Source organism: Lagenorhynchus albirostris, chromosome 5 (assembly GCF_949774975.1).
Source record: "Lagenorhynchus albirostris chromosome 5, mLagAlb1.1, whole genome shotgun sequence".
Lineage (NCBI taxonomy): Eukaryota > Metazoa > Chordata > Mammalia > Artiodactyla > Delphinidae > Lagenorhynchus > Lagenorhynchus albirostris.
The window spans coordinates 27,923,057-27,935,178 of NC_083099.1; the positions used below are offsets into that span (position 1 = coordinate 27,923,057).

Below are 12,122 nucleotides of genomic sequence, written 5' to 3' on the forward strand. Positions count from 1 at the left end.
ACTTGAGATGATGGCATCGGACACCAAGCGCCTTCGCTACACGCCTCACATCCCTCCTCTGCAGCTGGCTCCCAGCCCCCACTCCCGCCTGGGGTGGCTGGCGAAGTCCTCCCAGGCCAACACTGCATCCCGAATTTCCTCTCGCCTTTGCCAATTCTGGCCCAGGGTGCTGGGGCCTGAGCGGCAGGTGGTGGTAACCCCGGTGGGAAGAGGTGGGAGAATCGTGTGTGGGTCACACACTTAGTCATGTGGGGGACGGGGAGAAGGGCTGAGGCCGCCCCCTCCCTCAGGGTGTTGTGGGAGCAATGCAGGGATGTGTGAAGGATGCTGTCAGAGCTGCTTAGAAGATGGGCCTTTGCTCATTTCATTTCCTCTCCCCACTCTCAGTGGCCTTGAAACTACCAGAAGGGCCCGCAGACAGAAAAAGAGGTTCAAGGGGCCGGTTCATTTTCTCACTGGGTAACATGGTGGTATGGTGGGAATCTGATAAAAACGATTGTCTTCCCAGAAGAATGCATGTGTACATACAATTTTGCATATGATTTTGAGGAGGGGTCGAGAGGGGGTCAGCTACCCCACCTGTCACCTCACGGAGCCAAGGTTAATAACCTCTGTACTAGTGTCCCTGGGCTCCAGACCTTAAGGGACCCTTGTTAATCAGACACAGGAAGGAGAGGGGAAGGATCTGGGCAACTTTGCCCAGAGAGCCGGCTGCTGTCTTGCAGACGAGAACAAAACAAGCTGCCGTTTACCTCCACGTGGTAGGAATTTTCATGTTTACCTACAGGTATTAATTCAGTGGTTCTCAAACTTTAGGGAGCATCAGAATCACGGGTGAGCTTGTTAAAGCGCACAGGGCTGAGCCTCACTTCAGAATTTCTTTTTTTTTTTTTTTTTTTTTTTTTTTTTTTGCGGTACACGGGCCTCTCACTGATGTGGCCTCTCCCGTTGCGGAGCACAGGCTCCGGACGCACAGGCTCAGCGGCCATGGCTCACGGGCCCAGCCGCTCTGCGGCATGTGGGATCTTCCCGGACCGGGGCACGAACCCGTGTCCCCTGCATCGGCAGGCGGACTCTCAACCACTGCGCCACCAGGGAAGCCCCCAGAATTTCTGACTCAGTAGGTCTGAGATGGGCCTGGATCATCTGCATTTATAACAAGTTCCCAGGTGGTGCTGAAGCTGCCGGTCTGGGGACCCAACTTTGAGAACCACCTGCCCGATTATTTTATCACCCCAGGTGCGGGTCCCGTGACTGAGTAGGAAGCTGGTTTGAGTCAGAGTTTGGTTTCCCACATCATCGCCAGGATGTGAGTTCTACTGAAAGCATCCATCAGTTCTTGGCTGGTAGGAACTCAGTTTTCTTTTCTTAGGTTTAAAATTTCACATTAGCATGATAGTGCGCTATTTGGCACGGTGGTGGAGCTCCGCAAAGTGAAAGTCTTGGGGGATGAGAGTATCCCTAGCTGACACAGAACACCCACCTTTAGAGAGAGCTCCAAGAACACAGAGCCTTTATGTGTTCTCAGCTCGGACTCGGAGCTCTGTGCATTGAATGTGGTTGTCCACATTTTCGGAAAAATGCTAGAGAGTTTGAGAAGCAAACTGGGATCCGATGTGCCTTTGTGTAAACACTTCCCTTAATTAAGGAAACCACTTGCTGGCTGTGGGGATACTTCTGAGTTCGCTGCCTGGCCAGGCAGAACCTCGCGGCTGTTTCAGGCAGAGGAGCAAGCTCTAATTGCTGCGTTGAAAGCAGATGAGGCTGCCCCTGGGTGAACGTGGTTGAACTGGGTCTTGAGGCACAGTGAGTCTGATCTCGGGCGGCCTCGGCCTGCAGTGGCTTGAAGCGGGATTTCAGTTCCCCGGCCAGAGATTCAAGTCAGGTCGCAGCAGTGAGAGCGCTGAATCCTAGCCGCTAGACCACCAGAGACAGAAATGAATTTCCACAAAGAGATGGAAAGTAGTGAAACAAATGAAGTGTTCATTAGGAGTAAAAAGAGTACGTGTGAGGGGCTTCCCTGGTGGCGCAGTGGTTGAGAGTTTGCCTGCCGATGCAGGGGACATGGGTTCGTGACCCGGTCCGGGAAGATCCCACATGCCGCGGAGCGGCTGGGCCCGTGAACCATGGCCGCTGAGCCTGTGCGTCTGGAGCCTGTGCTCCGCAACGGGAGAGGCCGCAGCAGTGAGAGGCCCGCGTACCGCAAAAAATAAAAAAAAAAAAAGAGTACGTGTGAATAGACTCACATGGGTGGGCTCAGAGGGAGAGTCGTGCCCTCGTGGTAGTTTGAATCACTTGTACGGGGCATTTCTTCCGGGTTTCCTCTGGCCAATCATCTTGCTTTGCCTGGCTCTGACTCCGTATCTGGTATATCTGGTGTAACTCAGCGTCCTCCCCAGTGTGCGTGCACATCTCTTAGCCAAGATGGAGTCTAGTGAAGAGGCCTATGGGTAGGTTGACATCACCTACTACGGGATGATGCCCCTCCCCTTTTGGTCCCCGAGGAGCCTTTCTGCGCATGTGTAGTCAGGAAGTTCTCCTTGGCCTCAGAATGAGGGACAGGTGGTCTCTTTGTCTCTTATCTGGGCAGAGCTCAGCTCCTCTTCCCTCCTGCTATTGTCTTCATCGTGGAGTGTCTGTCCACAGGGGACCAACTCCAGCGGCTCAGCCTGGGGCCCACCCATCTCCCGCCTCAGGTCCAGGCTAGATTTCATTCCAATGCTGGGGTTGATGTCGTAGGGCAGTGATACCCAGATTTTACTGCACATGTGAATTACCTGGACATCTTGTTAAAATGCAGGTTTTGATTGAGTAGGTCAGGACGGGACTAAAGGAGACAGGACTAAAGGAGATCTATCAGAAGACTCTTTGCTCTGCTCACCACCACCCAGCACCCAGCCCAATGCCTGGCACGTGGTGGTGCCCAGGAAGTCTGCATGGGAGGGATGAATGGGCGGGCAGCCACACCACCCCTTCCTGCTCTAGTCTGCAGTCCGGCCTCCTCTGCCCCCAGCGTGGAGGGTGTGAGAAGCACCCCTAGCCTCCAAGTTTACACGCTTCAGCTGTCATCACCCAAAGAAGTACCAAGAGAGGGCTTTGGCCCTCTATTCCCTGGGAAAAAGATCCAAAGAGGCTCAGCTTGGCCAACTACCCATCAGTTTCAATCAAAAGAGAAATGTAATCACATTATATGAAAGACTGTGATCTTGCAGATGGGGGCAGGGGGCAGTGTTCATGAAAAGCAACATCAGACAATCCAATCGGTGTCCTTTACAAAGAGCGTCATTTCTGGGATCTGCACCACAAACGCCCACACTTAGCTTTAGCCCTCGTCTGCCTAGGAAGCGCACACCATTGTCCCATTCACAGGCGGGGCAGCTGAAGAGTAAAGCAGGTAACTCGCTCAAAGGCACATAAAAGTCAGAGGCAGAGCCCATATCCAGGGCTGCTGGACATCGGGAGACCGGCAGGACGGGGACAACCCTCAGAGTCACCAGCTGTCTTCTCCGCAAGAGGGCAGTGTTCTGGGTCAGACGCTGACAACTTTTAATGTTCTCAGCAAAACGTCAGGAATATTTGAGTAAGAGGAAATCAGACAGACAAGTGTTCCTCTTCTTTTCTTTATTAATGAGTTGGGATACACAAAGACTTAATAAAAGGTACATAAAAGGCTCAAGCATCATTGAGATCTTCAGGCATCACTCTCATTTCACGACAATGGCCACCTGTGTAGACAATGGCTAACACTGTGTAACAGAAGCTGGGCGCTCACGGGCGCTCAGTAATTCAAGTATCTTTCATTCTAAGTAAACCCGACATGGACTTTCTAATCCAATGGGCTGCGAATGGAGGGAAACTGTCTCTGGCTCCGGATTTTCTGTAACACGTCCGAGGGGCCTTTGGGTTAGAGCTGCCACGTGTTAGTGGGTCACTCTTCCTAGGAACACGAGGCAGGCCGCACCAGGCTGACAGGCATTCTCCACAAGAAGATGGGGGGCAAAGTCCTAACAGAAGCCATCCAAATGTCCCCTGTGAGGGAAAGTCAGTGGCCATCGCCCCAGGCTGGGGGTGGAGAGGATGGCTAGCATTACTTGCTGGGGAGAAAAGAGCCCTCTAAGTGGGGGAGGGGCAGAAGAATGTTAGAAGGAAATCTGAGAGCACACAGTGGCAGAGGCATGGGGTGAGAGGATTTCAGGAAGGGTGTGCTCCAGCGGGCATGAAGGGAGCACTAATTCAGATGGAAAACCAGTGGGAACACCAGAATGCCACCAAAGACACAAGTCCCCTTGGGCTCCACAGTCAGGAAGTAGCACGGCCAACTGGTTTTCCAGACTGACCCCGCCAGGTGACCGTGTACCGGGGATGCCCTTGGGTATGCTCCACTCAGGCCTGTGCAGAAGCCCCCACTGCCACAAGTGTCCACAGTTCTCTAAAACGCAAAGAACCGCCTTTTAAAAGTGTTATTTACCCATCTCACCTATGGGGAAAATGAGGTCACGGGAGACGAAGGCCGACCACTAGCTCAACAGGGAGGCTGCAGGAGGCCATCCCTCACCCAGTTTCTCCCTCCGGCACTGTGGGCTGAGTGCAGGAGAGACGCAAGATGGGGCCGGGGGTGGGGCCGATGTGCTGCCCTGTTGGGCGGAGGGCCTAGAAGCAGCTGGAATCTCTTCATCTGGTTACACTCACAGCTAAGGGCTTCGTTCTCAGTCAACTGATCTGTTTCCAACAAGACTCCCCCATCCGGTGCCGTCAGGGAGCTGCAGGCTCCACAGTGGGCAGGGGTGCTGGTGGTGGTCCGTGCCCGGGACCTTTCTGAAGCGGACGCTGCCCCGTGAGCCGGGCTTCCTGTCCTGCTCTTCCAACTCGCTCCATCACCGCACCTCCATCCTTCCTTCTTCCCGCTGTCTTGCCTCTTCCTCATCTCCAGTTTGCAGCTGCCACCCAACTGCACCTGGGCTGCTAGGGTGTGGCTCAGAGGAGCGTATTGGTTGGAAAGAGCCTTGTGCTGTTAGTGTTTAGAAGGCCCATTAACATTACAGGATCTTGGGAAGCTCTGAAGTGCCTGATCTGGAATATTCTTTGTTATCCCTCCTTTTAGGGTCAGAAAAAAAGGGCCATTTAGACAAAGAAGTTTGGTTTTCCAACAAACAGAAGTCCCAACTGTTTTTTCCGGCATCAGAATCATTCTTTGGCTGCGCTCCCCTTCCACCACGTTGCTGGTGCTCTTGCTGAGTTAGGGACTCAGCGCATTTTCAAAACTAGGGAAGAATCCAGGGGTCTCGATGTCTGGCTGAGTGCTCACTTTACCCGGGTTTCTCTCTCCAAATGGTGACCAGGCCACTCACTAGGGATATTCTAGTTTGCTTGGTGGCCTGATTTGTAACAGATGGAAACTAAGGTCACTAGCCGACCGCCTCATCTTTTGACTCTCTCTCGAGGGTGTGCGGTCCATCCATCCCGCCCCAGTCTGGCTCACACCAGCAGCACCTGAGAGGCAGGTGGGCGTGGTCAGGAAGCTAGGGGGCTGGCCCCTTGTAGAAACAGGTATATGGGAGCCATGTCGGCACCCCAACCTTACTTTCTCCTCCACTTATATAGCATAGTTAAGATCCAAGAGGTTAATAAAAGTTCCTGCCAGAAAGGCAACCTGTAATACTAAGTTTGCAAATGTTTCAAGGGGTTTTGCTCATTTACTGGGCTTAAGAAGTGAGTCAGTTGACTCAAAGGGAAAATGGCTTCAGGTCTTGGTGCTGTTTCAGTAAGAACAGTACTGGATCATTTTTGGTTAAGATTTAGCACGAACCAGAGTTTTCCAGATGGTGTCCATGTTAGCTGACTTCGACGCAGAGACCGTACACGCCTGTTCAGTGTGTTTGTATCAGAGGCACCAGACAGCACAGGTGATGGGAGAAAGCCCTCTCCCACGGCTGCGAAGAACACAGAACTTAACCCACACCACCTGAAAAATACACGAACACTTTTGCGACTCCAATAAACTTACTTAAAATTTATATATTTCCAGGGTAATGAGAAGCCCTTTTAAAACTGACGTGCCCGTCTCTCCCCTCAGCAAAACAAAATTTTGTTCCCTACTATCTGCATCCTCAACCACAGTAAAACCTTCTGGGTACACACGTCTCTCTTCTCTCCAGTTTACAGGAGGCCATGAGTAGGGTCTGTTCCTCCCGAGGCCTCCAGCCACGGTCCCCGTGAACTTCTGGTCTCTCCGTCACTCTGCTTTCACGTTGAGTTGAGTTTTGGCACGGCTGGGAAATTTCAGTTAAAAAACAACCATATTCCAGACATGTTATAGAAGAGGTCTGCTGAAGACTTGAAACTTCACCAGGCAGTGGGCACAGACCCCTTTAATAAAATAACAATCCCTAAAATAATTTAAAAATCTACAAAAGACACCCAAGCTCAGACACTGTGGACCGGGGTTGGGGTGGGGGAAGCGTGATCATGGCTTGTTTTTGTACGTGGAGAAACACTTCCACATCACACCCACACTATGTAGTTCAAAGACACAACACAGCCGCCAGGAGCGGGGAGGGACCGGGTTGCATCAACACAGGGACTTGGATGCTGCTTTGTTCACTGTTGCCTCTTCGTTGCTGCTGAGACACAGGGCAGCCCGTGCCCTTCCAGCAAAGCCAGACTCTATCTCCTCCCTGCCCACCCTCCCTCTCTCCCTTCCTGTGTCAAGTCCTTGGGCCAAGGGTCATGGTTAGAATGGTCTTCAGTGCGGTTAGGCAGTGGAGGGGTCCCAAGGGCTGGCCAGTTCCCGGTCACTGTGCCCAGGGCCTCGGGCCATCACAATATCACGCACTGCAGTTTGTGGGTGCCAGTGGCCCGGTCTCCCCGCCATTTGGTTTTCTTCTTCTTCTTCTGGCTTTTTTCCGGAATCTGTTGCCTTTTGAGACAAGGAAGGGCAGAATAACAACGTTAGAAAGGGCTTTGCTTCTCCCTGCCTTCTCCTCCCTTGCCCCTGGGTCTGTGGCTGGGAGGCCAGTTCTGGCTCTGGAGGGGGAGGGGGCTGGGGGAGGGGGAGGGGAAGGGGGAGAAGGGGCCTCTGTCCTGGATGCTGGAGGAAGAGAGCCTGTCCTGGACGGTGTCTCTAAGGCGAGGAAGTGGGAAGGGAGAGAGGGCAGAGCAAAACCTGTCATGCTACTGGTGAGACTTCCTGATACCATGCTGTGGCTATGTTTATTTCAATCACAAGCTATGTTATATGTTATAGAAGGTTGGCTTCTATGTCTGTGTTTCATATTTTAAATAAAATGACAGGTCAACTGAGCACAAAAGCTTTTTACGTGTTTCCTGTTCATTTTTCCTACATCTAAAACCTGCCCTTGGAACTCGAGGTCCATAACCAAGACATCACCCCCTCCTGGTGTGGTAGCATCTCCTAACTCCAGGCAAAGGCCCATGAGAAAATCGCTTCCCGCGTGCAGGACTGCCAGCTAAAGCATAAGGTGAAGGCTGCAAACCACAGTCCACGCTGGGGAATGATGAGAAAAGGGGGTTGTCGGGTGTGTGTGTATGGGTGTGAGTGTGTGCACGCACTGGGGGGGCTGAGAGGCGGTAGGTTGGGAAGTGCACGGCGATTCCATGACTAAGCAACAGCCCTACAGGTCGGCATACGACAACACACCAAACGCATGCTGTCTGAGAACCACTGGTTAGGCCGCTCTGTACGTTGAAGATTTTGGCAACAGCAAAGCTGGGGGGACAGTGAGCCCAGCCAGGACACTGTCTCCGTCGTCTAGGCATGAGATGATTAAGGTTTGGACCTGACTATGCAAAGGAATCCACAAGAGACTACAGCCTGGGATTTCTGACACTCCCTGGAGACCGACAGTGGGTAGGGGCTGGAAAGGAGACACATGTACAAAGCCTCTGTGATTGCAGCCTGGGGATCAGAATGCTGGTTGTTCAGGTGAAATGTCAAGGGGTGCTCTGACATCAGGGAAGAGGAGAAGGGCCTACTTTTTACCGTGTTGGCAGCTTTGGTGTTGGGAGAACAGCGGGGGCAGGATGGAGGCGCTGCCCTCGGGGAGCCTGAGCTGCGGGATGGAGGGGAGGCCAGGGAGGCACCTCGCGCAGGAAAGCACTTTGTTTAGCTTGTGGCTTCACGTATAGGGAGTCGGGGAGAGCAAAGGTAGGTGGGAAGGACAGAGATGGACAGAAGTGTAAGAAATCCAAAACTAGGGACTTCCCCGGCAGTCCAGTGGTTAAGAGTCCGCCTTCCAATGCAGGGGACGCAGGTTCGATCCCTGGTCGGGGAACTAAGATCCCACATGCCGCGGGGCAACTAGGCCCACGTGCCGCAACTGCTGAGCCCACGTGCTCTGGAGCGTGGGTGCCACAACTAAAGAGGAGCCCATGCACTGCAATGAAGAGCCCGCATGCTGCAACAGAGATCCTGCGTGCCGCAACTAAGACCCAATGCAGCCAAAAAATTAATAAATAAATTAAATTAAAAAAAAAAAGAAATCCAAAACCAGGCCCAGAACTGCCCAGCCTGGGCCTCAGACACGGCACCATGCTCCTCCAGCCTTCCCGGTGTCCGTCTGGCCACAGAGGCCCTGCTTCCAGGCAGGCGAGCCTCACTCACCTAATTACTCTAACCAGGTCATGGAAGGCTCTGTCGACGTTCAGAGGTGGGTCCTTGGCACTGGTTTCTATGTATGGAATCTGGAAGGCAAAGCAGCGTTACGGAGTTCCTGTAACAGCGTTACAAAGTCCTGTTCCCTAAAGAGGCAAATTCTCAGAGGTCCCAAGGAACCCTGCGAAGCCCCCGTGGAACCCCAGCTCCTACAACCTCAAGCCCTCAGCGGTTTCTCACTCTATAAAGTCAGAAAGTTTTACTGACAGCTTTTCTGATTCTCTCGTGTTCTCCGGTCACAGAGATATTTAAGAGCCCCCTAACAACAGAATAAAAATGATCTTTTTAGACACTTGAAGACTAAAGGCTGTTTCATTTATCAAACTGATGTATGTTCTGATTCTATTCAGTTTTCTCTCTGAGGTCTATTTCTCTACCTTAGAGGATTCTGCCCCTCTTCTCAGGCCCTCCAGAGGGGAGGCCGGTGGAAAAGGCTGAGGCGAGGCTGGCCCTGGGCAGGACTCTGCACCCTGGCGACCCCGGTGCTCTGCACCTCACCCCGACCTCAACCGTCTGCCTGGTCCAGCTCTTGCTTGGTCTGCATCTATGAGCCCGGAGCTCAGCCATGTTTGCAGAAGGCTTATGTCTGCACGTTGAAGGTCGAGGATCGTTACCCGGCTGGAAGGCAGCAGTAACTGCGAGATGTGGCTGAGGGGACCCTATAGGGCCATGTCTACCCCAAGCCTCGGACTGGCACAGGGAGGAAAACAGGGACCCCACAAAGCCAGGAGGCTCATGCCCACTCCCCCAACAAGAGGCGAGCGTGTGGACTCCGGACAACACGCACAGGCCCCCTAGATGAGATGCAGGTGAGCCAATCATGATTAGACTGAAGAACTTTGGTAGTTTTCGCAACCTTCTCCTGATTACAAAATTAAGGCATTTCATTATAGCACACTTGAAAAGGAAAAGCACAGCGAAGAAAATAAAAACAATCAACACTTTAAAGGCATGGGGGTCCGGGGTAACAGGGTAAGTCGTTATCTTAGAGGAGCATGTCGTAACTGATTGCCCAGGACACATCATAAAGTATCTTCCCATCATCGCGAGAGATCAGATGTTCACCCACTGCTGTGGCTTCAAGCAGGGGCTTGCTCTAGCCGACCCAGACACAAAGGGCAGAGTACAAAGGACATGGCTCAGACCTTGGAAATTTTCATTTGACAAATATTTGAGCCTCTGATAACCCCGAGAGGAAACTGCCTTCCACTGTAGGCTGCTGGACTGTGGGCTGCTCACTGAGGTGACCGTGGGCTGTTTGGCCTCCCAGGTCTCAACGTCCCTGACCCCACTAATCCTCTCGTTAACCCTCTGAGGTAAGCGGTTATCTCCGTTTCACAGCTGGGGAGACTGAGCTCAGAGTGGTGACGTACTTGCCCAAGGCCACACGGTGGCCAGCAGAGAATCAAGATCTGGACCAAGTGCACGCTGCACTTCCCACATGGCCTGGCACGGACAGGTAGAGGTGCTGAGGTCTGCTACGGAGCCTCCTCTAGGCATGGCAGGTGCCCCAATAGCTCTTGGGAGCCAGAGTCCTGTGCAAGCTCGTGAGGGCAGGACAGCGTTCTTCCCTGTGCACACTCACCCAGCGGGGAAGCGGGAGGGCAGCTGGGGCTGGGACCTCCCCGGAGGCTCTTCACCTCCTATAATCCTGCCAACTCGTAAGTCCCAGGCTCCTGGGGCCTCGGACCTCCGCTGCCTGCTCACAGGCACGCCGCTGTAGCACGCCCAGGTCCCCAGACGCCTCCGCTTTCTTTCTAGGGATCCTGCTTCTGAAGAAACACTGATGCGCATTATCTGGGTTCTTAGAATTCTAGGGTGTCGTAGTAACAAGACTTAAACTAAGGGAAACCCTGCAATAAGTGGTAGTACTATGTGACTCCACCGAAGGGCCGGGAAATGCCACCTTCCTGCATTGGATGGGGGCGACCTGCCTCGGTCAGCTAAAGAAGAACTTGCCTTATGAGCTCTAAAATCAGGACAGTAGCTCACAGGGTCATTTGGTCGAATGATAAATGAGGCAGCAGCATTCGCTGTAGGAGCAAGGTCAGCTGAGAGACTGGAGATCCGGGTTCTAGTGGGGATGGGTGGGTACTCCTCGCCAGCCGTGAAGCCCCCAGCATTCCCTCAGCGCCCTGTGTCTCATTCCCTTTTACCTGCAGAATGGGGCTGCTGCTACCCCCGTGCAGCGCCCCTCCCCCGTCCCCAGCCAGCCACGCACGCACCCAGGGGTCTGTGAAGGCTCTTAGCGTGAGCTCACCGTGCGGAGCCCAAGGCTGTGGGATGCAATGGCTCCTGGCCTCTCTCTGTGCAGGAGGTTGGCCGGTGGAGGGCACGGGCACGCTACTGTCTGAGGCCTGCGTCTAATGCTAAACCCAGAGGTTAGTTCCAGGTGCTCACCTGGAGACTTCTGAGCACACCTGCCTTGGTTGATGACTTCCTCCTCCTCGAGGCATTTTCTTTCCTTGGCTCCCAAGGCCCCACGCTGGTCCTCACACATCACTGACCACTCCGTCCCTTTTGCTGCTTCCTCTCATTTCCCCATACCCACAGCATCGAAGTGTCCCCAGCCTCAAGCCTGGGACCCTGCCCTAACGACACCCATTCCCCTGGGCTTCATGGCTTTTTTCTTTTTGTGTGTATATATCTCTGTCTCTATCTCTATGTGTGTGTATACATAAATACACAATTATATACACACACAAAATTGAGGTAGAACTGAAATAACACTAATTTCAGGTGTACAACGTAATGATTCGATATTTGTGTATGTTGCAAAATGATCACCACAATGAGTCTAGTTACATCCATCATATATAGTTACAGAACTATTTTTTCTTGTGATGAGAACTTTGAAGATTTACTCTGGTTTCATGGCTTTAGATTCTACCCACATGCTGCTGATTTCCAATATTTACCTCCAGATGGTGTATCTGACAGCAGTCTGGACACCTCCACTTGACTATCCCCTCAGCTCCTCAAACTAAGCACCTAAAACAAAGCTCCTGGTGTTCCCCACGTCCTCGGTGCTCTAGTCCCCCTGCTCGGCTAGTGGAACTCCAGTCTTCTGAAAGTTCCTCGTGCCCCAAACCTTGGCATCCTCCTCAAATCCTTTCTCTGTCACCCCACATCCGATCTGTGGACAAATCCTGTCGGCTTTCAGAAAGACACCAGAATCCACCCGCTCCTTGCCACCTCCACGGGCACCACGAGGGTGCACGTCAGCCGGTACCCGGCTTACGGTGCAGCCCCCAAAGACCTTTCTCCACACGGGCGCCAGAGGGAAGCTGTTCAGTCATGAGTCGGGCCATGTCACTCCTCACTCAAAACCCTCCAGTGGGGCTTCCCTGGTGGCGCAGTGGTTGAGAATCTGCCTGCTAATGCAGGGGACACGGGTTCGAGCTCTGGTCTGGGAGGATCCCACATGCCGCGGAGCAACTGGGCCCGTGAG

General features: G+C 53.1%; 1 protein-coding gene across 4 annotated transcripts in view; it reads right to left on the bottom strand.

Moving 5' to 3' along the window:
• Window positions 1-5,981: 5,981 nt before the first annotated feature.
• The window catches only part of MRAS (muscle RAS oncogene homolog), a 56,959-nt gene continuing 50,818 nt past the window's right edge, over window positions 5,982-12,122 (bottom strand). For 3 of the 4 annotated variants that reach the window (XM_060149773.1, XM_060149772.1, XM_060149771.1), the window contains exons 5-6: window positions 8,621-8,700; window positions 5,982-6,916 (exon numbers count right to left, since the gene is read on the bottom strand). In XM_060149773.1, the coding sequence (XP_060005756.1) occupies window positions 6,817-6,916; window positions 8,621-8,700 (180 nt within the window). In that variant the 3' untranslated portion in view covers window positions 5,982-6,816. Of the gene's footprint in view, window positions 6,917-8,616; window positions 8,701-12,122 lie in introns of those variants that run through there. The other variant, XM_060149774.1, reaches the window with a different exon arrangement.